The 24,353-nt window shown below is 37.8% G+C and overlaps 1 protein-coding gene across 1 annotated transcript in view; it reads right to left on the bottom strand.

Annotated features, from left to right (window-relative positions):
* The window catches only part of FBXL13 (F-box and leucine rich repeat protein 13), a 251,841-nt gene that overhangs the window by 216,253 nt on the left and 11,235 nt on the right, over positions 1-24,353 (bottom strand). The window contains exons 2-3 of the mRNA XM_059396979.1: positions 19,941-20,044; positions 19,390-19,480 (exon numbers count right to left, since the gene is read on the bottom strand). Coding sequence (XP_059252962.1) covers positions 19,390-19,480; positions 19,941-20,044 — 195 coding nt within the window. The remainder of the gene's footprint in view (positions 1-19,389; positions 19,481-19,940; positions 20,045-24,353) is intronic.

Below are 24,353 nucleotides of genomic sequence, written 5' to 3' on the forward strand. Positions count from 1 at the left end.
AACTCCAGAAGAGACAGAGGAAAATGAGAGCAATATTTGCATTGGGCAGTAGGGAGATGGGAACAGATTAGAAGAACTACGTGCCATTTATATAGTTTATAACTTTATTGTATATGTCCATAACCTATTTTTTAAACATTAAAATCACAACTTAAAATTTTCTCACTATATTGTATTTACTTTAAAACATTTTAAGTAGATCTATGGTACTATTATTGTCAGGTGTATTGTTAGGAATATAGAGTTGTGGGTCTGCTGGTCACCATTAAACTGAAAGAATTTACATTCTCAAGAGTATAAAATGAAATTTTCTTTAAAAAAAAAAAAAAGCTTGCCTCACCAAACAGTAATAGGAAAGCCACATAAATTAAAATTTTGGAATACGCTGAAAGAGATGCAAATGAATTGATCACTTGCAACTATTCACCATAACATATGTTAACATGTGCAAACAGCTAACAGAGGATTCCTGAAATCATCTGTACCTTCTGTACCTTCTTTAATGAGTAAGATAATATCATATTAACACATTTGTTATATGTACATGGTACTGTGAAGTGCTAATGGTGTTATTTTTTCTCAGGTTATCACCACCTTCTTTGTCAAACATGTGGCCACATCTGTTTTGTTCAAATCTATACCAACTTCCCAGAACTCTGAATTCTGATTTTCAAAGACAGATGTTTTTCTCCTTTGCACACTGCTGTCAATGCTTTGTTGAGTTCACAGATAAAACACACACACACGTTAATCATGGAGCTATTTTAAGCATATAACAAAGGCCCAACAACCCCCTGATATTCTGCCTGATGTTCAATGACATTTGGAAATCGTCAGTTTGATGGCAATTTATATGCAGATTACTCTTGTGGTGAGGGAGATCATAAATCATTGAAGTCATTTTACTAAAATGACAGAATTGTACTAAATTCTGATTTTCATAAGCGAAAGGAATCCAGACAAACAAAGTAGAAATATTGGGGATATCACAGCAAGGTAGAGCTAAAACCAGGAAAGGAAGGAAATGGCAGAAGTAAAGACAAATTTCATCTACAATACGATTTTCTTGCTCTGCCATTAGCCGCTAAATTTCCTAAGATTAAACTTTTTTCTCTAGAAGTTATAACCTGGAAAGAACTATATAAATATCTACAGTAAATGGCATAGTTCATTTAAAAATGAGCATATTACATGATCAAATGAATAAAAACAAAAATTATTCAGCCAGGAACTCTTGAACTCGAGTTTTCTAATAATCAACTCTTTAAATCAGCATAAAAGTGTTTTTTTCAATTCTATTCTTGAAAGAAGGTAATGTCCTCATGAATCCACACACAGTTTATATTCTGGAAGAGTTTGTCATTCTAATATTCTTTTATCAAGAGTTCATTTCCCTAAGTTCCTTTTTTAAATTTTTTAAAAAGATTTTATTTGAGAGAGAGTGAGAGCAGGAGCAGTGGGAGGGTCAGGAGGGAGAAGCCAGCTCCTCGTTGAACAGGGAAGCCCATATGGGCCTCAATCCCAGGACCCTGAGATCAGGACTTGAGCTGAAGGCAGACCCTTAACCAACAGAGCCATCCAGGTGCCCCTCCTTTCCCTAAATTCTTATTTTAATTTCACATATATTGTTCTCCAAAAAAAACAAAACAAAAACACTAATAGAATGAAAATAGCCACGGTTTTTCCTCATTGTTGGCTTCCTCTTGTTTTCTCCAGAGGGAAAATAGCTTTAAGAAAGTGTCACTGGGTGCTCAACAGGGACTCTGCTTCTCCCTCTCCCACTCCTCCCCTGCTGCTGTCCTCTGTCTCTTTCTCAAATAAATAAAAAAAATTTTTTTTTTTTTAAATAAAGGAGAGAGTGTGTGTGTCAAGGCACTGACCTGCAGCAAAGGCTCAAGCCCAGGAATGCCCCACCCCCACTTGGGGCCACTCATGCATCAGCACCACTGGGGCTCAGCAGCCCCTCTGGCCAGTCTAACCCTCAGACACACGCAGGGACACTCAGTCACATGGTTTTGCTTCCACCATTCAACATCTTCACTACGCTCCAGCAACGTGCTACTTGAAATATTTGCATTTATTATTATTATTTATTATCATTGTATTATTATTATTTATGCAATATTATTGTTGCAGTATAGTTGACATACAATTTCTATTAGTTCAGGTGTATAACAAAGTGATTTAAAAATTCTCTACATTACTCAGTGCTTACCACAACTAGTGTGGTAAACACCTGTCATCATACAAGATTTTCACAATGATATTGACTAGATTCCTTATGCTGTGCTTTTCATCTCCATGACTTACTAATTTTCTGACTCGGAGCTTATATGTCTTAATTCCCTCTGCCACTTCACATATTCCTACACACCTCACCTCTGTTAACTATCAGTTTTTTCGCTGAATGTATAACTCTGTTTTTTGTTCGTTTGTTTGTTAAACAAAAATAATTTGTTAAATTATTAATTTGTTTTTAAAAATACCATCATTTCTTCTGGGTTTTTTTGGAGTCCACATGTAAGTGAATTCATATGGCTTTTGTCTTTGTCTAACTTACTTCACTTAGCGTAACAGCCTCTCGGTCCATCTGGGTCATCGTAAATAGCAAGATCTCATTCTTTTCAAATGGCTGGATAATATGCCTTCATATATATATGTACCACCATTTATCTTTATCCATTTATCTATTGATGGACACTTGGGTTGCTTCCATATTTTGGCTAGTATAAATAATTCTTCAGTAAACATAGGGGTACACATATCTTTTCAAATTAGTATTTTCATTTTCTTCAAATAATCACAAGTGGAATTAATAGATTATATGGTATTTTTAATTTTTTGCAGAACCTCTGTACTGTTTTCCACATTAGTTGCTCCAATTTACAGTCTCACCAACAGTGCACAGGGCTTCTCTTTTCTTCACATCCTCATCAACACCTGAAATTTCTTGTTTTTTTGATACTAGCCATTCTGACTGGTATGCGGTGATATCTCATTGTGGTTTTGATTTCCATTTCTCTGATGATGAGTGATGTTGAGCATCTTTTCATGCATATGCTGGCCATCTGTATGTCATTTTTGGAAAAATGTGTATTCAGATCCTCTGCCCATTTTTAATTGGAGTATTTGTGTTGTGTCTTTTGGTATTGGGTTGCACAAATTCCTTATATATTTTGGATTTTAAGCCCTATCAGGCATGTCATTTGCAAATATCTTCTCTCCTTCAGGAAGTTACCTCTCCATTTTGTTGTTCGTTTCCTTTGTTATGCAAAACTTTTTATTTTGGTGTACTCCTGGTAGTTTATTTTTGCTTTTACTTCCTTTGCCTGAGAAGACTCCATAAACATGTTGCTAAGGTTATTGTCTAAGAGATTACTGCCTATGTTTTCTCTTAGAAGTTTTATGATTTCAAGTCTCACATTAAGGTTTTTAATCCATTTTGAGTCTATGTTTGTACATGGTGTAAGAAAGTGGTTGGTTCAGTTTCATTCTTTTACATGTAGCTGTTCAGTTTTCCCAAAACCATTTGTTGAGGAGACTGCCTTTTCCCCATTGTACATCCTGCTCTCTATACTATACTTTCATGGTTCATTTCTATAGTTTGTATATTCCTGCCTCCTTTGTCACAGTTTGACAGTATAACTGTGGGTTTATTTATGGACTCTCTATCCTATTCCCTTTATCTATGTGTCTACGTTTGTGCCAGTACCATACTGTTTTGATTGCAATAGCTTTGTAATATATCTTAAAATCTGACATTGTGGTACTTCCAGCTTTGCTCTTTCCCAAGATTGCTTTGGCTATTCAAGGTCTTTTGTGGTTCCATACAAATTTAGTATTACTCCAGTTTTGTTTAAAAAAAAAATGCTGTTTGTACTTTGATAGAGATTGCATTGACTGTAGATTTCTTTGACTATTATGGACATTTGAAGATTACTTCTTCCAGTCCATGAGCATGGTATGTCTTTCTATCTGTGTCATCTTCAATTTCTTTCATTGATGTCTTATAGTTTTCAGAGTATAAGTCTTTCACCTCCTGGGTTAAATTTATTTATAGGTTGTTTATTCTTTTGATGCAATTGTAATTAGAGTTGTTTTATTATTATTATTATTTCTCTTTCTGCTACTGTGTTAATATACTGTATATACAAATGCAACAGATTTCTCTATATCAATATCTATCCTGCAACTTTAGTGAATTCATTTATTAATCCTAATATTGTTTTGGTGGAGTCCTGTGGTTTTCTACATATAGTATGATGGCATCTGCAAACAGTGACAGTTTAACTTCTTCCTCACCAATTTGGATGCCTTTTATTTCTTTCTCTAGTTTGATTGCTGTGGCTAGGACTTTCAGTACTTTGCTGAATAAAAGTAGTGAAAGTAGATATCTTTTCTCTTTCCTGATCTTAGAGAATTGGCTTTCAGTTTTCACCACTGAGTATGTAGCTGTGGGTTTTTCATATACAGCCTTTATTATGTTGAGGGATGTTTCCTGTATACCCAGTTTGTTGACAGTTTTATAATAAATAGATATGTATTTTGTCAAATACTTTTGCATCTATTGAGATAATCATGTGGTTTTTATCCTTCTTCTTGTTAATGTGATGCATCATTATTTATTTGTTTATTTATTTATTTGACAGACAGGGATCACAAGTAGGCAAAGAGATAGGCAGAGAGAGAGAGGAGGAAGCAGGCTCCCCGCTGAGCAGAGAGCTCGATGTGGGGCTCCATCCCAGGACTCTGGGACCTGAGCCGAAGGCAGAGGCTTTAACCCACTGAGCCCACCAGGCACCCCTGTGATGCATCATTTTGATTGATTTGCTAAGATTGCATCCCTGGAATAAATCCCACTTGATTGTAGTGATCTATCCCTTGAATGTAAGATTGAATTAGGTTTGCTAATATTTTGTTAAGGACTTTTGCATGTATGTTCCCCAGGAATATTGGCCTGTAGTTTTCTCTTTTTGCAGTGTCTTTGTCTGGTTTTGGTATCAGATTAATGTTGGTCTCATAGAATGAATTTAAAGCATTCTTTCTTTTTCTACTTTCTGGAATAGTTTGAGAAGGATAGGTATTAAGTCTTCTCTAAATGTGTGGTAGTATTCACCTAAAAAGCCACTAGTCCTGGACTTCCATTAGTTGAGAGTTTTGGGGTAATTGATTCAATTCAATTTCATTACTAGTACTTAGTCTATTCAAGTTTGCTATTATTTTCTGATTCAGTTTTGGGAGGTTGTATGTTTCTAGGAATTTGTCCATTTCTTCCAAATTGTCCAATATTTTGGCATATAATTTTCATAATATTCTCTTATATCCTTCATATTTCTGTGATGTTTGTTGTTATTTCTCCTTTCATTTCTAAAAATATTTACTTGCATCCTCTTTTTTTCTTAATGAAACTTGCTAAAGGTTGATCAGTTTTGTTTAGCTAGTCAAAGAACCAGCTCTTGCATTCATTGATCTTTTCTATTGATTTTTTTTTTACTCTCTCTCTCATTTATTTCTGTTCAAATCTTTATTATTTCTTCCTTCTACTAATTTGGACTTTGGTTTTGTTAGTCTTCTTTTTTTGTTGTTCTTTTCGGTATAAAGTTAGGTTGTTTATTTAAGATTTTTCTTGTTTCTTGAGGTAGGTCTATATTATTGTAAATTTTTCTCTTGGAACTACTTTTGGTGTATCCCAAAGATTTTGCACCATTGTTTTTCCATTTTCGTTTGTCTCTATGTATTTTTTTTATTTTTGGGTTTTTTTTTTTAAGATTTTATTTATTTATTTGACAGAGAGATCACAAGTAGGCAGAGAGGCAGGTGGGGGAGGGTGGGAAGCAGGCTCCTCGCTGAGCAGAGAGCCCAGTCTGGGGCTGGTTCCCAGGACCCTGGAATCATGACCTGAGCCGAAGGCAGAGGCTTTAACCCACTGAGCCACCCAGGCACCCCTATTTTTTTATTTCTAATTTGATTTCTTCTTTGACCTATTGCTTCTTTAGAAACACAATGTTTAGCCTCCATGTGTTTGTGTTTTTTCCAGGTTTTCTTTTCTTGTAACAGACTTCTAGTTTCATATCATTGTGATTAGAAAAGATGCTTGATATGATTTCAATCTTCTTAAACTTATTAAAGTGGCATATTATCTATCCTAGAGAATGTCCCATGTGTTTTTGAAAAGAATGTGTATTCTGTTGTTTTTGGTTGAAATGTTCTGTGTATATCTCTTGAGTTCATCTGGTCTAATGTATTGGTTAGAGCCACTGTTTCCTTATGGATTTTTCTGTCTGGATGATCTATCAATTAATGTACGTGAGGTGTTAAATTCCCCTAATATTACTGGCAATCTCCCTTTATGTCTGTTAATGTTTGCTTTATGTATTTAGTATTTATGTATGTTGTGTGCATAATATTTACAATAGCATTCCCTGGTTGGATTGATCCTTTTAGCGTTGTGTAAAGCCCCTCTTTTTGTTGTTGTTGTTCTTCTTATTGTTCTTGTTGTTGTTGCAGTATTAGTTTAAAGTCTATTTTGTCTGATACAAGTGTTGCGACCTGCTTTTTATTTTGTTTTGTTTTTCACTTCCATTTGCATGGAATATCTTTTTACGGCCCTTTACTTTCCATGGGTATATATCTTTAGGTCTAAACTGAATCTTTTGTAGGCAGAATATTGAGGGATCCTATTTTTTTATCCATTTGGTTGCACTATTTTTTTATTAATTGGTGCATTAATCCATTTACATTTAAAGTGATTATTGATAGGTATGTACTTATTGCCATTTTGTTAATTGTTTTCTAGTTGTGTTTGTAGTTATTCTCTATTCCTCTCTTCTCTTGCTTTCTTTCCTTATGGTTTGATGTCTTTCTTTAGTGTTATGCTTGGATTCTTTTCTCTTTACTTTTTGTGTATCTATTACAGACTGTTGATTTGTGGTTACCACGAGGTTCATATAAAGCACTGTATGCATATAACAGTCTATAGGAAGTCTATAGGAGGCTTAAGTTTGAACACGTTCTGAAAGCACTGAATTTTTACTCCCCCATTCACGTTTTATGCATCTCACATCATATTTTACATCTTTTTACTTTGTGTATTCCCTGACTAATTATAGATATAATTGATCTTACTACTTTTGTGTTTTAACTCCATATTGGCTTTATAAATAATTAATCTACTATCTTTATTATATGTTTCTTTTACTAGTGAAATTTTTTCCTTTCCTAATTTTCTTACTTCTAGGCATGGTCTTTTCTTTCTAAGTAAAGAATTCCATTTAACATTTCTTGTAAGAGTGGTTTAGTGGTAATGAACTCCTCTAAGTTTTATTTAGCTAGGTAGCTTTTAACTCACTTTCAATCGAATGATAATTTTGCCAGGTAGAGTATTCTCCGTTGTAGTGTTTTTCCTTCAGCACTTAGAATATTTCATGCTATTTTTTTCTGACCTACAAAGTTTCTGCTAAAAAATCAGCTGTTAACCTTATGGATTGTTTCTGGCATGTAACTGATTTCTCCTTCTATATTTGAGGTTTTCTTTTCACTTTTACATTTTGCCATTTTAATTATTATGTGTCTTCATGTGGAATTCTTTGGGTTCATCTTCTTTGAGGATCTCTTTGCCTCCTGGACCTGGATGTCTATTGCCTTCCCCCAGGTTAGGTAAGTTGCAGCTATTATTTCTTCAAATAAATTTTTTACCCCTTTCTTTCTTCTCTTTCTGGGATCCCTATAATGTAAATGTAGTTATATTTGATGATGTTGCAGAGGTCTCTTAACTTATTTGCATCTCTATTATTCTTTTTCTTTTTGCTATTCAGCTTTGTTCCTTCCCACTACCCAGTCCTCTGTTGACTGGGTTCCTGATCCTTCTTATCTTTATTTTTATTTTTATTTTTTTGGAAAGGGAGAGCATGAGTTGGGGGGAGGGACAGAGGGAGAGAGAGAATCTTAAGGCGGCTCCATGACCAGCAAAAGCCCCAATATAGGGCTTGATCCTATGACCCTGAGATCATGACCTAAGCCAAAATCTAGAGTCAGACACTTAACGAACTGAGCCACCCAGGTACCCCATTGACCCATTTTTCTGCATCATTTAATCTGATGTTGATTCCCTCTAGTGTGTTTTTCATCTCAATTATTATGTAATTCAGCTCCGACTGGTTTTTGTATTTCTTATCTCTGTTGAAGTCCTCATTGAGTTTACTCACTCTTCTGTCCAGTCCAGTAAGTATCTTATGATCATTATTTTGGTCTTTATTAAGTGTATTGCTTATCTCATGTTGTTTAGCTCTTTTTCTGTGATTTTTGTCTTCTTATTTCATTTGGGACATGTACCTCCATCTCCCCCATTTTGTCTAACTTTCTGTATCTGTTTCTATGTATTAAGTAGTTCAGCTATGTCTCCTGGTCTTGAAAGTTGTGGTCCTATGGTGCAGTCCTATGGTGCATGGTATTGCAGTTCCCCCTATACACCAGAACCAAGTGTTCCAGGGGTGTCCCCTGTATAGGCTGCATGTGTCTTCCTATTGCTATGGACACACTGGTGAGTCAGACTGGTCCTCAGCCTGGATCTCTGCGATTAGTTTCTGTGATAGCTGTGGACGCACTGACAAGAAGGTCTTGTTTCTTATGCAGCCAACTCAAAAGCCCTGCTGAAGAAATGGCTGAGCTGATGGGCTGGTGTGTGGCATTATCTCCCCATGTCTACAGGGCAAGAGTCACTTTGGAGAGGGACTGGTTCTAGCCAGTACTGCCTGCCAGGTATGACAGAGTTGGAGCCACTTTGAAGGAACACCTCCCAAGGTAGGTGGATTGGATAGTGTGGGGCTAAAAGAGAATGCCAGGGCAGCAGTCCTAGTAATCAAGAGATGGAGAGCATTAGAATAGGCTCCCCCAAGCAGGCAGCTATCTAGGCTGGGGGAGGGCAAGAAAAATGGCTCCCCCTAGCGCTTTTGCTCCCAAAGAACTCTCCCGTAGATCCCTGCCCTTCCAACACATGCCCTAAAGTTAGTCAATAAATCTCCTTCATATATATCCCAAGCACTTTTCAAATTTCTGTAACTGGGGGCACCTGGGTGGCTCAGTGGGTTAAAGCCTCTGCCTTCAGCTCAGGTCATGATCCATGGTACTATGATCGAGCCCCACATCAGCCTCTTGCTCAGTGGGGAGTCTGCTTCCTCCTCTCTCTCTGCCTGCCTCTCTGCCTACTTGTGATCTCTGTCTGTCAAATAAATAAATAAAATCTTTAAAAAAAAAAATTTCTGTAACTGTGCTGTGTTTCCACAGAGTCATTTAGTATCCTGGATCTTTAAGGGTAGAGACTTGGTTTCCTATCACCACCCCCCCAAGCTCTCTCAGAGCTAAGCCAGCCCTGCTGATTTTTAAAGCTCCCAGAGTTAAGTCCCACTGATTTTCAAAGCCAGGTGTTATGGGGACTCATCTTCCCAGTGTGGGTCGCCAGGGCCAGTGGTGCCTGGTGTGGGGTCTGATCCCCTCACTCCTCCATGCTTCTGGAGTCCCTCCCATTTGTGGTTCATTTGGTTCTCTTCTCAAGAGTTTGGTTCTTGACCACATCTCTACCCCTCCTAACCTTTTTGATGTGGACTTCTCTCTGCAAGATATGATCTGCCAGTCTTCAGCTTATTTTCAAAGTTAGTTGCAATATATGTAGCAGCTATTGACTCGGTGTGTGATGAGCTCAGGGTCCTGCTGTTCCACCATCTTCCCCACTGCCCTCTATTCTTGATAGCAGCTGTATATTAGTTAGCTGCTAGTGATTAGAAAATATTCTTTCTCTCACTTTTTTATTCCAGCTGATAGGATTGCATGGAGTAGGAGCTCAACAAATATGTATGGACCGAATTCCTTGGAAATTACCAATTCTCTGCCATCTGGCTTCTAAAAATGGAGATTAAAGGATTCAGGCAATGACCATGCAGAAGTTGCTGGATAAAAAGCAAGTTGGCATTGATATAAAGGGCCTCACAGTGAGCGCTCTGTTTCCAGGCTGTAACAGACCACTCTCCCCAATTTTCCAGAAGGACTGCTACACACAGACTGAGTGATAACTGAAGAGAAGGAGAAGGAGAGAAAGGTGCATCTTTATATAATTTCTGAGAATCCAGTAATATTATAAGATTAGTTATGAGTCTGGAAATAAAAGGAAAAATTCTGCCATGGGGGATGGTTTCTAAAGTTAGAGTGGGAACATCTCAATAACGAATTAATTGCAAAAGAATTTTGTCAGCATTTAGTTAGAATGTGACACTGCTCTTTTCTTTTAGACTGGTGGCCCCTTCTCCAGAGGCCAATTAGAATCTCCTGTGAACCTCTGTAAACTGCTCATGCTCATTCCCCACCTCTTTAGGAATTATCACTGTGGTGAGTTGCTATTACTACTGAGAATATGTCTTATCCCTTGTGCTATGGCCCTCTGTTTTAAACTGAGTTCCAACAGCATACAATATGATTCAAGGAAAATAACTCAACCTAACACCCTAGTTTCAGGGAAACATTTTTATAGTTTGGAAGAAAAATAAAATCACAATAGTAATCTCTTTTTTAAAATATGCTACCTGTAGCATATTACAACTCAGCCTTAAAAATATCTTATTAAAAAAATTTCAAACTTTCAGAGAATTAGAATGAATACTTAATAACCATAGTCTACATTTAACATTGTCAACAATGTTTTTGAAGTATATAAAGTATACAAGCCAAATTTTTTAGTACCTATTTCTAAAATATAACCACATTTTCTTCACAACCACAACTGTGTTATCCCAACTGAGACAATTAATAATTGTTTAATATCAACTATTATCCAACTCTCTGGAATTGTTCCCCCAAATATCTTAAGTAGTTAGTTTGTTCAAATTAGGGTCTAAACAAGGACTGCATGTTAACACTGATGATTCAGTTGATACAAAAACTATCCCACTTTTTTCTTTGTTCTCCTTCTCTGTATTTTTCAATGTTTAATGACAATGAAGGGCAAATAAGGCATGGTCCCAGACTAAATCAGATGGATTCAGTATCTGGGTGTCTTTAATGTATTTTTACAGAAAAAGTTCTAGAAACCAATTTAAATGTTTTTGTTTTGAATTTGTTTTGATGAGAGGCTGAAGAAGGAGTTTGAGTCTATCATCTGAAAGAATGACTGGAATGCAGGAGGTGTTGGGGAGGTTGCTATAGCATTGGTCTCAGCCCCATGGATTGGGGGTCAGAGCCTTAAGGAAAAAGAAACTGCAGGGAAAATCCCAAAGAACTGCTCTTATGAGGCACTTGGCACTATTTGTGTGACACAAAATGAGAGAAGACATTTCCTCCCCTTCTCTTCAGCACACACAGCACCATGCCATCAACTTTTGTCTGACTCTGAAGTTCTGAAAATTTGAAATAACTTAATAAAAATATTACAAAAGTCTTACGTTACAGCAAATTTTGAAATAATGCAATCCCTCCAATTAAAATTTAATCAAAAGCATTTATCTCCAAAGCTACTGGGAACATGGATATTTTGAGCTCTTGCCACATAGTGGTACCATTTTGGCAGGCAAACAGTTGTGGAATTAGTCTTAAAGTACAAGTTTGGTTTAAGGTCTTCATAAAAGTATGTCTTTCAAACAGTGTGACCACCGGATATGTTTTGAGTAGAGGAACAGTCCAGAGAAAGGAGCACTATTTTGGCACATTAAAGATTTGTGGTTGAAGACGCCTCAGTCTCCACCTCCACCTTCAGGGCTCTCCAGAAGGCAACAGCCTCAGTGCTGAGGGTCACCTCAGGCAGCTAAATAGGCTTGGGGAAGCCAAGGGGAATTCTTGAATTCACACTGGAGAGCTTTGGAATTCCCAAATACAATTGGTTGGAATTTTAAGGGGAAACCAACCACTTAGATTTTGAAGATAGGGACTAGAGGCACTGAAATTTGGAATATTACTATCAACTTTGTTCTCCTTGTATCCTAGGCTGGTGAGGCCTGGTGAAATTTTGTAATAAATGAAAAAATAATGAAATACCAGCACCAACCATGAATGCTAACTGACAAATAATACTGAATTTATGGTTCTTTAGTGGCAGCAGTAATTGGTCCCCCTTAACTTTTAACTTTGTTAAATATTGTCCATTTATTACATCTGAGAAAACTGATGTGTTTACATAATGCCAATAGAAGAAAAATGTTTTACCTCTATAATATTTGAAATACCTACTATAATAATAGGTAAGAACCAAACAAAAAATAAATGTAAATCATTGAATTCATATTACAATTTTTGTTTTTTAGTGTATTATAACAAACTTTTTCTTCTGGTAGGCAATTCCTTTTTTTGCTCGGTTAACCCTTGAACTGAAAGATCATACATTAAATTACCTTAACATATCTCATCATATTTTAAAGTACCGTGTCTTTACTTCATTGATGAGCTTCATTACTATCTCATATAGCATCATTCTAGAATAATGCTAGCAATGTAGTATGGGATTTGCTATGGATTGGATGTTTATGTCCGCTAAAATCGGTAATGTTGAAACCCAATCTCCAATGTGATAGCATTTGGAGGTGGGGCCTTTGGGAGATGATTAGCCCATGAAGGTGGAGCCCTTATGAACCAATCGGTGTGTTTATAAGACACTCCAGCGGGCTTCCTCACCCCTGCTGCTCTAAGACGAAATAGCAAGAAGTCGGCAGGTAATGAACCAGGGGCTGGGCTCTCACCAGACAAAGAATCTGCCAGCACCTTGATCTTGGACCTCCCAGCCTCCCGAACTGGAGAAACAGACTTCTGTTGTTTATAACATCTATATTTTGCTACAGCGCCCTGAATAGACCGAGACACGGTTTATAAATACATATTGAATGCATTACTTCAAATCCCTCCCGACTCTGATTTTTTTTTTTTCTATAGACTGGAAAAGTTCAAAGAAATAACAAAAATACTAAAAAGAAACCACGTCTTTAATGCAGAAGTGAGCAGTGTCTCTCTTTAATGCAGAAGTGAGCAGTGTCTGTGACAGTACATGACATGCTATAAAGTGTTGGATTTTTCATGAGTGATTTTCTTAGATATTTTTATCTTTTGCAAATTATTGAAACAGTCTTTAATGCCCAAGGGGGTTCTTATGCCTGGAGACAAACATTGACTGATATTTGTATTTTAGGGTTCTATTTAATAAACACTTATCTAAATAAATGCAACTTTGAAAAATCAATTTCCTAAACATGTAAATGTTTATTACAAATTTTATGTAAAGTACCTGAAACAATTTAAACAAAATTAAAAACTTACAAAAACATTCTTTAGAACTCTCAAATGCCATACGTAGCAGACAAGCATACAAAAATGCCCTATCATCAGCTATTATTACTTACTTTACACTTAAATTCATCTTAACATAAACAATGTGAATCCAGGTCATCTCTTCATCATTTCACACCTTCACTATTTTTACTCCTTCCAGGTTACTGCAATACTTAGCTTGATGCCTTCTCAAGAAAGAGTAATCAACCAAATTTTAAAAGAAAAAGGATATCTTGCAAACCAGCAAGGATACAGAATGTGATTATCAACCAGTTGATTCTCATTTGGGGCCCAGGATCTGCCTGCCTCTCCCAGATGATTAAAACCCTCACCACTGGGGTCATCAGGTTAGGTTTCCTTTTTATAGTTCACCAGTAAGACACTTAAGTCCACATCTTTCTTTTAGGTTTTAGGGTTTTATTACACAGTGCTCCCTATGATAGAATCATTCTAAAATTCATAGCATTATTTTCAAAGGGAGCAATCTCAAGGACACCAGGGTAGCTCAATTGGTTATGTCTGCCTTCTGCTTAGATCATGATCCCAGGGTCCTGGAATGGAGTCCCACATTGTGCTCCCTGCTCAGCGGGGAGCCTGCTTCTCCCTCTGCCTCTGCCTGCTGCTCCCCCTGCTTGTGTTCTCTCTCTCTGTCAAATAAATAAATAACATCTTCAAAAAATAATAAAATAAAAAATAAAAGGGAACAATCTCTAGGACATGTTAAGTGAGAAAAGCAAGAAGCAGAAGGCTACACATCATCTGCTACTTCAATATAAGAAGTTGAAGGGGAGGAGAATACAGTGTATTTGCTCATACTTTTCAAAAGGAAACGATGGAAAAACTATATAGATAAATTAAAAACTACTAAAATCCCTTAGAAAAAGGGATGGAATAGGTAAGAGAAAAGGTAGGTATAGAAGCAATACTTTTCAGAATACTGATTTTATTGTTTTGATTTTGCTGCCATGTACTATTATACATAACTGGAAAAGCATAGTTATATCAAAGAGGGAAAAAGATGACTATCAGCACAAAGAATTATTTTGGGTAACAAAAAATGTATTATTTTTACTGAAAATATTTTGTAGGATATATATATCTTAAGGACAAAAAGAATTGGGTTTTTTTTGGAATTGCATACTTTTCTTAAACTGCATTCAGTGGGTTTTTTGGTTTTGGTTTTTTGTATTTTGAGAGAGTTGGGGGGATGTTGGGGCAGAGAAAGAGGGAGAAGAAGACTCCCCCCAGAGCAGGGAGCCCAATGCAGGGCTCACTCCCAGGGCCCCAGGATCATGACCTGAGCCCAAGGCAGACACTTAACCAACAGAGCCACCCAGGCACCCCTGCATTCAGTGGTTTTATTGTTAGTGGTCTTGTAGTATTGTTATTACAAAACAGTTATGTCTGTGTTGTAAGATGAAACTAATAAGCAATTACATTACTGTCTATAGGAATGAAGATTCATAAAAGCAGGTTGACCAGACTACTGGGCGTCCCCCCATGCAATGCCCATAACACCCCCTATGCAGCTACTCTTGTCACCAAGAGGAAAAAAGAAAAAAAGAACCTGAATATCAAGTCTGTTGATCTAACTAAAAACTTGTAGTAAATACAAGAAACAGAGCAAATGAAATAATGCCAGAGGAAACAATGAGAGTGTGGGACATTTTACAAGACAAATGATGTTTTCCTCAATAAAGAAGTGGCATGGGAAGTAGGAAAGATGAATTACAGTTAATTACAAGAGGCATTTGATCTGACACCCGAGTGCCATGTAGACCCTCCATGGATTCCAATTTGACAGACCCATGTGTAAAAAAGGCATTTTTTTTTTAAAGATCTTATTTATTTACTTGACAGACGAGATGACAAGTAGGCAGAGAGGCAGGCAGAGAGAGAGGGGGAAACAGGATCCCTGCTGAGCAGAGAACCTGATGTGGGGTTCAATCCCAGGACCCTGGTATCATGACCTAAGCCAAAGGCAGAGGCTTTAACCCATGGAGCCCCCCAGGCGCCCCTAAAAAAGGCATTTTTGAGACAATTTGGGAAACTCAAATATGGGCTGAATATGGGGGGGGAAATATATATATATAGAATCAGCCTGATGTGGTGTTCAGGAATTATTGCTAATTTCATTACACAGAAGATGGCACTGGGCTGTGCTCTCTAAACATGTTCTTTTTTGTTAGAGTAGATATTGATGCATTTACTGGTAAAATAATATAATTCCTGGGATTGGCTTTCTAATACTTCAGCAAAAAGGAAGGAGGGGCAAAGGGAGAATGATTAACAAGATTGGCAAAATTATTGATTATTGTTTAAGCTGGATGAGGGGGGATCATTATGGTGTTCTTTTTGGGTGTTGTGTTTCCATTTTTCCATAATGAAAAGAGTTTTTAAATGTTATAGATGACTTTTCTTCTTGTAATTAGTACGCATCTGGAGATTTCATTTCCTAAGCAATGAGAATCAAGTCTGTGAAGTTAGTTTCCTCCTGACAATGGTGGATTCTTTCATCTTGGAACACACGGACAAAATATCTTTCTATTTGCTATTATGAGAACAGTTCCTACTTTTCTGTAACTATGTGCCTTACTCACAGTTTCCTTCTGTGTTTGCACAAACAGAAACAAACACATAGTTATAAATAGCCATATGCAGGCGGTCCTTGCAGGACAGTGTCCTGACAGATCATAAAAATGATTTCACACTGAAAGCATACAAAATAATCTTAATAATTGGAACAATTACAATTGTTTGTGATCTTTAAAATGTTTTGTCAAGCTACATACAGGAAAATGCAACTTGAGCATTCACTTACACCATACTCAAAGATAAACTCTAAATGGAGGAAAGACCTCAATGTGAGACAGGAATCCATCAAAATCCTAGAGGAGAACATAAGAAATAACCTCTTCAACATCGGCCACAGCAACTTCTTTCAAGACAGCAACTTCTTTGGTTGTCTCCAAAGGCAAGGGAAACAAAAGTGAAAACGAACTTCTGGAACTTCATCAAGATCAAAAGCTTCTGCATAGCAAAGGAAATAGTCAACAAAACAAAGAGACAACCATGGAATGGGAGAAGATATTTGCAAATGACACTACAAAGGGCTGATATCCAAGATCTATAAAGAACTCCTCAGATTCAACACACACAAACAGATAATCACATCAAAAAATGGGCAGAAGACATGAACAGACACTTCTCCAAAGAAGACATACAAATGGCTAACAGACACAGGAAAAAACAACATCATTAGCCATCAAGGAGATTCAAATCAAAACCACATTGAGATACCACCTTACACCAGTTAGAATTGACAAGATAAGACACAACAAATGGTGGAGAGGATGCAGAGAAAGGGGAACTCTCTTACACTCTTGATAGGAATGCAAGCTGGTACAGCCACTTTGGAAAACAGTGTGGAGGCTCCTCAAAAAGCTAAAAATAGAGCTACCCTATGGCCCAGCAACTGCACTACTGGGTATTTACCTCAAAGATACAGGTCTAGTGAAAGGAAGGACCACATGCACCCCAGTGTTCATAGAAGCAATGTCCACAATAGCCAAACTATGGAAAGAACCAAGATCCCCTTTAGTAGAGAGTGCATAAAGATCTCCATATATACAATGGAATATTACTCAGCCATCAGAAAGGATGGATACCCAATATTTGCATCAACATGGACGGAACTGGCGGAGGTTATTCCAAATGAAATAAGTCAAACAGAGAAAGACAATTATCATATGGTTTCACTTATTTGTGGAACATAAGGAATAGCATGGAGGACATTAGGAGAAGGAAGGGAAAAACAAAGGGGGGAAATCAGAGAGGGGAGAGGAACCATGAGAGACTATGGACTCTGGAAATCAAACTGAGGGTTTTAGAGGAATGGGAATGGTGGTGTGGGGATGGGTTAGCCCAGCGATGGGTATTAAGGAGGGCACATATTGCATGGATCATTGGGAGTTATATGCAAACAATGAATCACGGAACACTACATCAAAAACTAATGATGTAGTGTATGGTGACTAACATAATATAGTAAAAAAATTATAAAGAAAAAAAATGTTTTGTCAAAACATTAAAAACTCTCTTACCAGCAATTATAGCTGTATAAGAAACTGTATGGTAAAGAAAATGGAAAAAAAAAAAACCAACAAAGCTGATATTTGCTATACTGTAATTGAAAATATTGGAAACTTTAGGGATTAAAGTATTTTTTGTAAAAAAATTTTTTCATTTTTCTCTGAGGGTGAAGGAGAAATAAATTAATATATTTTCAACTGTGGCTGAGCCCTCTAACTCAGCAATCCTAGGCACCTGGAGATTTACCTTTTGTGAAGTCACATCTAGTTTCTGTTTTTCCTACCTTATGATATGAAGTGGGCATTTTTTCTATGCCTTGGTGAGTTGTCATACTCCCTTCTAAGTCCAGATAAGCTTCCCATAGTTTTCCCTTTGCACGTTCAACATCATGAAATATCTCTGAGAATTCCTTTTCTAATAAAACTATGGTTTCTCAGAATTCCCTGCAATTCTTTAAAAGATTCCCTATAGGCTTCTAGCTACACATTGGGCACAATCTGATTATATTTCATAAAATCACTTTCAAAATATTGACAATGAGGTAGATGCCTCTACCCTTCTACCCCAGGTTGTTGTAATTTTAGTATATTATAGCAATGATGTTTAAACTTTTCTCATATGACATTATACTTAAAGTGGAATTATTCTAGAGTGTAAGGTGGGGATGAGAGACCTAGAATCCCATTCCCTGCATCTCCCCCTCAGCTCCTGAGGTGATCCCCCACAAAACACCTCCAAGAATACAGTTTGCAGATACAGTTTGCAGAATACAGTTTGTAGAGTACATGGCTGATAAAGTGAAGTCATTAAGACATCCACACACCATGATGCAGATCAACTAGGATTCATCCTGTGGGTTCTTCCCAGCATGCTGGTCCTCTGAATCATCCCAGCCTTGGCAGAAATATCCTATACCTCCATTGCTGTCTCTCTGTTGCAGACACCTGATTAGAAGCCAGTGCTACCCTTCACCCAGCCTTCCAACTGATGCCTCAGACTGATCTGGCTCTCAGCATCCATCATGACCGGGGCTCTGAATCCACCTTTCAGTGCCCAATGTCACCAGCAACTCCCAAGTGCTGCCTATACTTTCCAAGACATCAGCCCGGGATCTAGAGGTATCATACGCAGTTCTACGCACACATAATTTGCGTTGGTATTTCTCTCCCCACATGTCTTTTGCTATTTTAGCTTCTCTCAGATACACAGTGTTTGTTCTAAAAGACTCCATGTCCTGAATTACTTCCTTGCCCTCTTTACAAGGTCAAAACCTGCTGTTGGAGTTGGTCATTCCTTTCATTAACACTTGGGTCTGGAGGCCGCCTGGGTGACTCAGTCGTTAAGTGGCTGCCTTTAGCTCAGGTCACGATCCTAGGGTCCTGGGTTCAAGCCCCACATCGGGCTCCCTGCACAGCAAGGAACCTGCTTCTCCCTCTCCCACTCTCCAGGCTTGCATTTCCTCTCCCACTGTCTCTCAAATAAATACAGTCTCAAAAAACAAAAAAACAATCAGGCCTGGCTTTTAAGTTGGACCTCATTAATATCTGGCCCTATCTTTAGAAGCATAATACCGGGGCAGATGGCAAAGAAAACAGAGAAGGGTAGAAGACAGAAGGAAGCAGATTAGAACAGAAAGAAAATATCCTCCTTTAAAGCTTTCCAGAATGCTGTGTTTATCGTTATAAAGATGCGAGAGAGGAGGAGGAGGAGAAAGAGGAAAGGAGGAAATATAAAGATTTTCTCAGAAGTGAAAGAATAAAGGCTTGGCAAATGCTTCTTGAAAGTTTGGGGAGGTTACTATGAACGTGGTTCTGGAGAGGGGGTGTGCACACATGTGTGTGTGTGTGTGTGTGTGTGTGTGTGTGTGTGTGAGATGTTCCTTCACTTTTCTGAATGCCTCCAATTCCAAAACACTTTGACCTCATACATGTTATAAAATCTAATGCCATTTGAGATCTTCCAACAAAACTTATTTTTAAATGTTTGATTACTAATACTGACCAGCTGATCATCCAGCCCAAAGAGTTGCTCCATGTACGTTTCAGACAATCTCCGAATTTTTGGCCTCATTGATGGATCGATGCACATATCCCTTTAATAAAATCGTCAAACAGAGGCAGACATTTCATTTCATAGTCGTTAGTTTTATCATTAAATCAGCAATTTGAATCAGTGATTCCATGGGTGGAGGGGAAGGAAGAGACACTTTGGGGAGAAGCATATCAAAATCACCTGCAGGTCTTTTTCAAACTACCCCCTCCTCAAGATTTTGCTGAGCGTCCCAAGAGGGTATACCTCCCTTTCTTCACCCACAACTTGAAATATCTGCCCTGTGAGGACGTGATTGATGAGAGAGAGCTGTATTTCTCGTTAAGAACCAGTGGGCAAACTGTTCCTATTGACGTCTTTGGGACTTACAAGCCTGTGGAGGGATTCTTCAGCCATCTTGAAAATGGAAGTGTTCCTTGGCAAGACCTCTTTCATTACCACACAATGAGGCTTTTACCTTCAAAATAAAATATCTCCCTACTGTAAAGCAAAGCAATACTCACCAGAGAAGACTTTCAAGACCATTTTCCATGATAGTAATGATCATTTTCTGTAAATATTTCAGGGGATCCTCAGGACATGTAATAAGTAGGCCGCATAACAGAGCCTAGGGAAAATGAAACAAATCACTCTTCCTGGATCTGTGTGTTCTTACTAAACAGCAGATGGGCTTCTCTCCCACAATTACAAAGTTAAATAACGTGACAGTTTTTTAGGTCAACGTGCTCCCGCTTTTTTATCCAGTGTTAGTATTTTGTTGAAGTCAAACTAAAATGCTTCCCTTTACTATTGAAAGAAAAATCCATTGTCAACGACACCATAGGGTTGCTGCTTAGTGTTTTCCCTTATGTGAGCAGAGATTTGTAGCCAAATTGAAGACATAGTTGTCTTATAGTGGGTTCTACCCGTTTTAAGGATGACGACCCCTGACTGACTTCTTTCTCCCCCAGAGCTAGAGAATATAATTGCACAAGAGGTCAGTGATTCTTTTTTTTTTTATTAAATTAAACCTGGAGATTCACAGACCTGTACCCCTGGGGATAAAAATATATTATATGTTTATAAAAAATAAAAAATAAATAAAATAATTTATTATTATTTTTAAAAATAAAAAATAAATAATAAATAATAAAAGTAAATAAAAAATAAATAAAATAATTTATTATTATTTTTAAAAATAAAAAATAAAAAATAAATAATAAAAGTAAATAATAAATAAAATAAAATAATTTATTTTTTATTTTTTATAAACATATAATATATTTTTATCCCCAGGGGTACAGGTCTGTGAATCGCCAGGTTTACACAGTTCACAGCACTCACCATAGCACATACCCTCCCCAACGTCCATATTCTTGTCACAGTTGCAAGATGAATGTAGATAGTATTCTGTGACCTAAGGGCTGAAGTCTTCTATTACCCGGAGGCCAGACTTCCGACAGCTCCCTGAACAGTCCTGATGACAGGCTCTTCTGCCTTCTGGCACTTTAGGGCCTGAGTCCCCAGAATACTGAGTTTTTCTACTTCCCACTCCTCACCACGTCATTCATTCTGTTGTAGCACCCTGAGAACATTTACCTCAGAATCACCTGGGGGTTGAACAAGTGAAGATGGAGCCCTGGGAGCTGCATTTTGAGGAGCTCCCCAGGTGATTCTTAAACACTCTGAAGTCTGAGAACTAGGGCCTAAATGGAGTGCAGCATTAAGGTGATTTTTTTTTAAAGTTAGGATCTAATTAATGAATATGAGAAATCACTTATTTCTTTATATTTCTAAGTTCCACAGATTAGAAAACGACAGTCCCTGCAGAAGTCAAATCAAGTTAAAAGGATAAGTATCTGGAACGTTAGTAAAGGCATAAAGAACTAAGCAGAGTTTAAATGTTCACCTTCTGGGTAAGAAATCTCATTGTTAATTTTCCCACTGGGCAAAATAAAACAGACTGAGGCTTTATAGAATTAATGCATGAATGGTACATAGCCCTGTGCTAATAAGAAAATCATAACTAGTGAACCAATAGCTTTTTTTCTGCCCAATGAAAATAAAAATTATGAAACCACTAGTTTAGTCTTTATAAGCAGAGGCAAAATATGCAAACATTCCCACAGGATGAACATTTGACTCTCACAAAACATCAATTAGGGCTTTATCAAGGCAAGGTTTCTTAGTGAAAACTTACACAACAAAGGACAAAAAAGACCAAGTTTCACAAGTGTGCAATTCTCCACTTTCTTTTGATTCTGCCTAACTCCATTCCCAATATTTTTCAAATATTCTGAAAGGTGTCTGGGGACTGGTGATGAACGTAGATTTATTCAGGGTAATTGTTTATTTTTTTTCTTTTTTCTATTTTTTAAAGTTTTATTGATTTATTTTAGAGCCTGGGGGCAGAATGAAAGGGAGAGTCGTAAGCAGACTCTGCACTGAGCATGGAGGCCGACATGGGGCTTGATCTCATGACCTGGAGATCATGACCTGAGCCAAAACCAAGAACTAAAACAGATCGTGCCATCCAGGCACCCCCAGGACATTGTTTCTACTCCTTTCTACTACTACCCATCTTTCAAGAAACAAGATAATGCAGTCGCTGGAGTCCACTGGGTTTAAATCCTGGATCTGCAATCTTCTAATGTGGAACCTTGGACAAGCTGCTCCTCTGTTCCTGTTTCCTCACCTATACATGGGATCATAAAGGTACATATGTCATAGGCTATCATGAGAATTAAGTGAACTAATATATGTAAAGTACTTTGAATAGTGTCTAGCATAAAATAAGTACTCAATAGATAATAATGATAATATATTATATTATCATATATAATAATGATAATAAACCATCACTATTTTTAACCATTCCACTGCTAATTCTTACCTTCATTAGAGGGAAAGACTTGAGCAAAGAGAAAAGAAATTCAAATTCAAAGAAATTCAAAACTATTCCCTTGTACCACTCAAAGCCAGTGGGATGACAGAGGGATTGATTTCATTGATTTCATACCAAGCCTAATGGAAAAGATTAAGACAAATGTATTTGGGGGGAAATGATTAGGAGAGAGAACTTGATGGACCAATAGTTTAAACATAAATAGTAAGACAGTAAATGTCTATGAGAACTGTGGGTCCATATAAAACACCTAAAAGAGCAAGTCCTTATTTTTTTCAAGGTTTTATTTTTAAATCATTTTTACACCCAACATGGGGCTTGAACTCACATCCCCAAGATCAAGAGTTGCATGTTCCATCCACCGACTGAGCCAGCCAGGCACCCTGAGAGCAACTCTTTTCAGATATGCAGATAAGTATGGTAAAATACTAAGGGCCTATGTAGCAATGCAAAAATTAATTGCTTCATGAGTGCAAAGGTAAAGTGCTTGCAAAAAGCTTGTGAAGCCCTCAATAGTTTCTAATAAAACTATTATTGTTATATTATTATTATTATATTATTGGAGAAACTTCCAAGGGTCAAGGAATGGGCAGAAGGTTTACAGGTAGGGTCTTTCTCTTGGCAAGAGCAAAGCCTCATGGGCGTAGACCTGTTTGGTTGGAGTAAAGGGTTCAGGTGAGAGAGAAGCAGACATAGCCATTCTGTGAAGAAGCCGGAATTCTATACCAAGACCTGGGACTGGGTCCTCCTCTAGAATCCTCTAGGTCATTCATGATCAAACCCCAGCAAGATCAATCACGTGGCCAAAGGCCAATCATCAAAACTTCATGGCTCATTTTGCTTCCTAATATCCCACTAGGGATGACTTGGACTTTTAGAGGGTATATTCTTGCTTCTGGGTTTCACAGATGAGGCAAAGAAGGACCAGGTGATTCACAGAGTGAGTAGGTTTTTAAACTACAAACTCAGGGCTCCTCCCTTGCACATAGCATGCACTCACACAAAATTGTCCACATGTGTATCTTCCTCCAGAACTTGAGGGGGTTTTTTCCACATTATCTGGAAATATTTTATGCGTATGCAAACCCACAAATACATTCTTCTTTTATGGTAAAATAGGGTGCCTGGGTGGCTCAATCAGTTAAGGGTCTGGCTTCAGCTCAGGGTATGGTCCCAGGGTCATGAGATCAAGCCCCAGATTGGGCTCCTTGCTCAGTGGGGAATCTGCTTCTCCCTCTTGTTCTGCCCCTCCCCCAGCTTGTGCACTCTCTCTCTCTCTCTCTCAAATAAATAAAATCTTTAAATAAATAAATAGATGGCAGAATAACCAACATATAGTTTTCACCTTGTTTGTCTGGGGTTTTTTAGATGAAGATTGCTTTTAAAAATGCAATGTCAGGGGGCGCCTGGGTGGCTCAGTGGGTTAAAGCCTCTGCCTTTGGCTCAGGTCATGATCCCAGGGTCCTGGGATCAAGCCCCACATCAGGCTCTCTGCTCAGTGGGGAGCCTGCTTCCTCCTCTCTCTCTGCCTGCCTCTCTGCCTACTTGTGATTTCTGTCTGTCAAATAAATAAATAAACCTTTTTTAAAAATGCAATGTCAGAATCACAAATTACAGAAACCTCTTTCCTTAGGAATAGGTTTAAGTTTCTTTTTTTCCTTTTTAAAGAATTTATTTATTTATATGACAGTGAGAGAGAGAGAGCACGAGCGAGCATGAGTAGGGGATAGGGAAGCAGGCTCCCCGCTGAAGAGGGAGCACGATGGGGGGCTCCATCCCAGGACCCTGGACCATGACCTGGGTTGAGCTGAAGGCAGACGCTTAATCAACTGAGCCACCCAGGCGCCCTGGAATAGGTTTAAGTTTCTGTTCAAAGTCTCTTGCACCTCCCTAAGCACCCCCAAACAAGCCCCAAGTGACATCTCACAAACTCTTGCCATCCCCACCTCTGGTAGAAATGGAGTTGGCATGCCATTGTGTCATTTGAGGGAACCTCTTAATTTGTTTCTGTGAAAGTTAATAAGTTAAAAAT

This window comes from Mustela nigripes, chromosome 4, assembly GCF_022355385.1.
Source record: "Mustela nigripes isolate SB6536 chromosome 4, MUSNIG.SB6536, whole genome shotgun sequence".
Taxonomy (NCBI): domain Eukaryota; kingdom Metazoa; phylum Chordata; class Mammalia; order Carnivora; family Mustelidae; genus Mustela; species Mustela nigripes.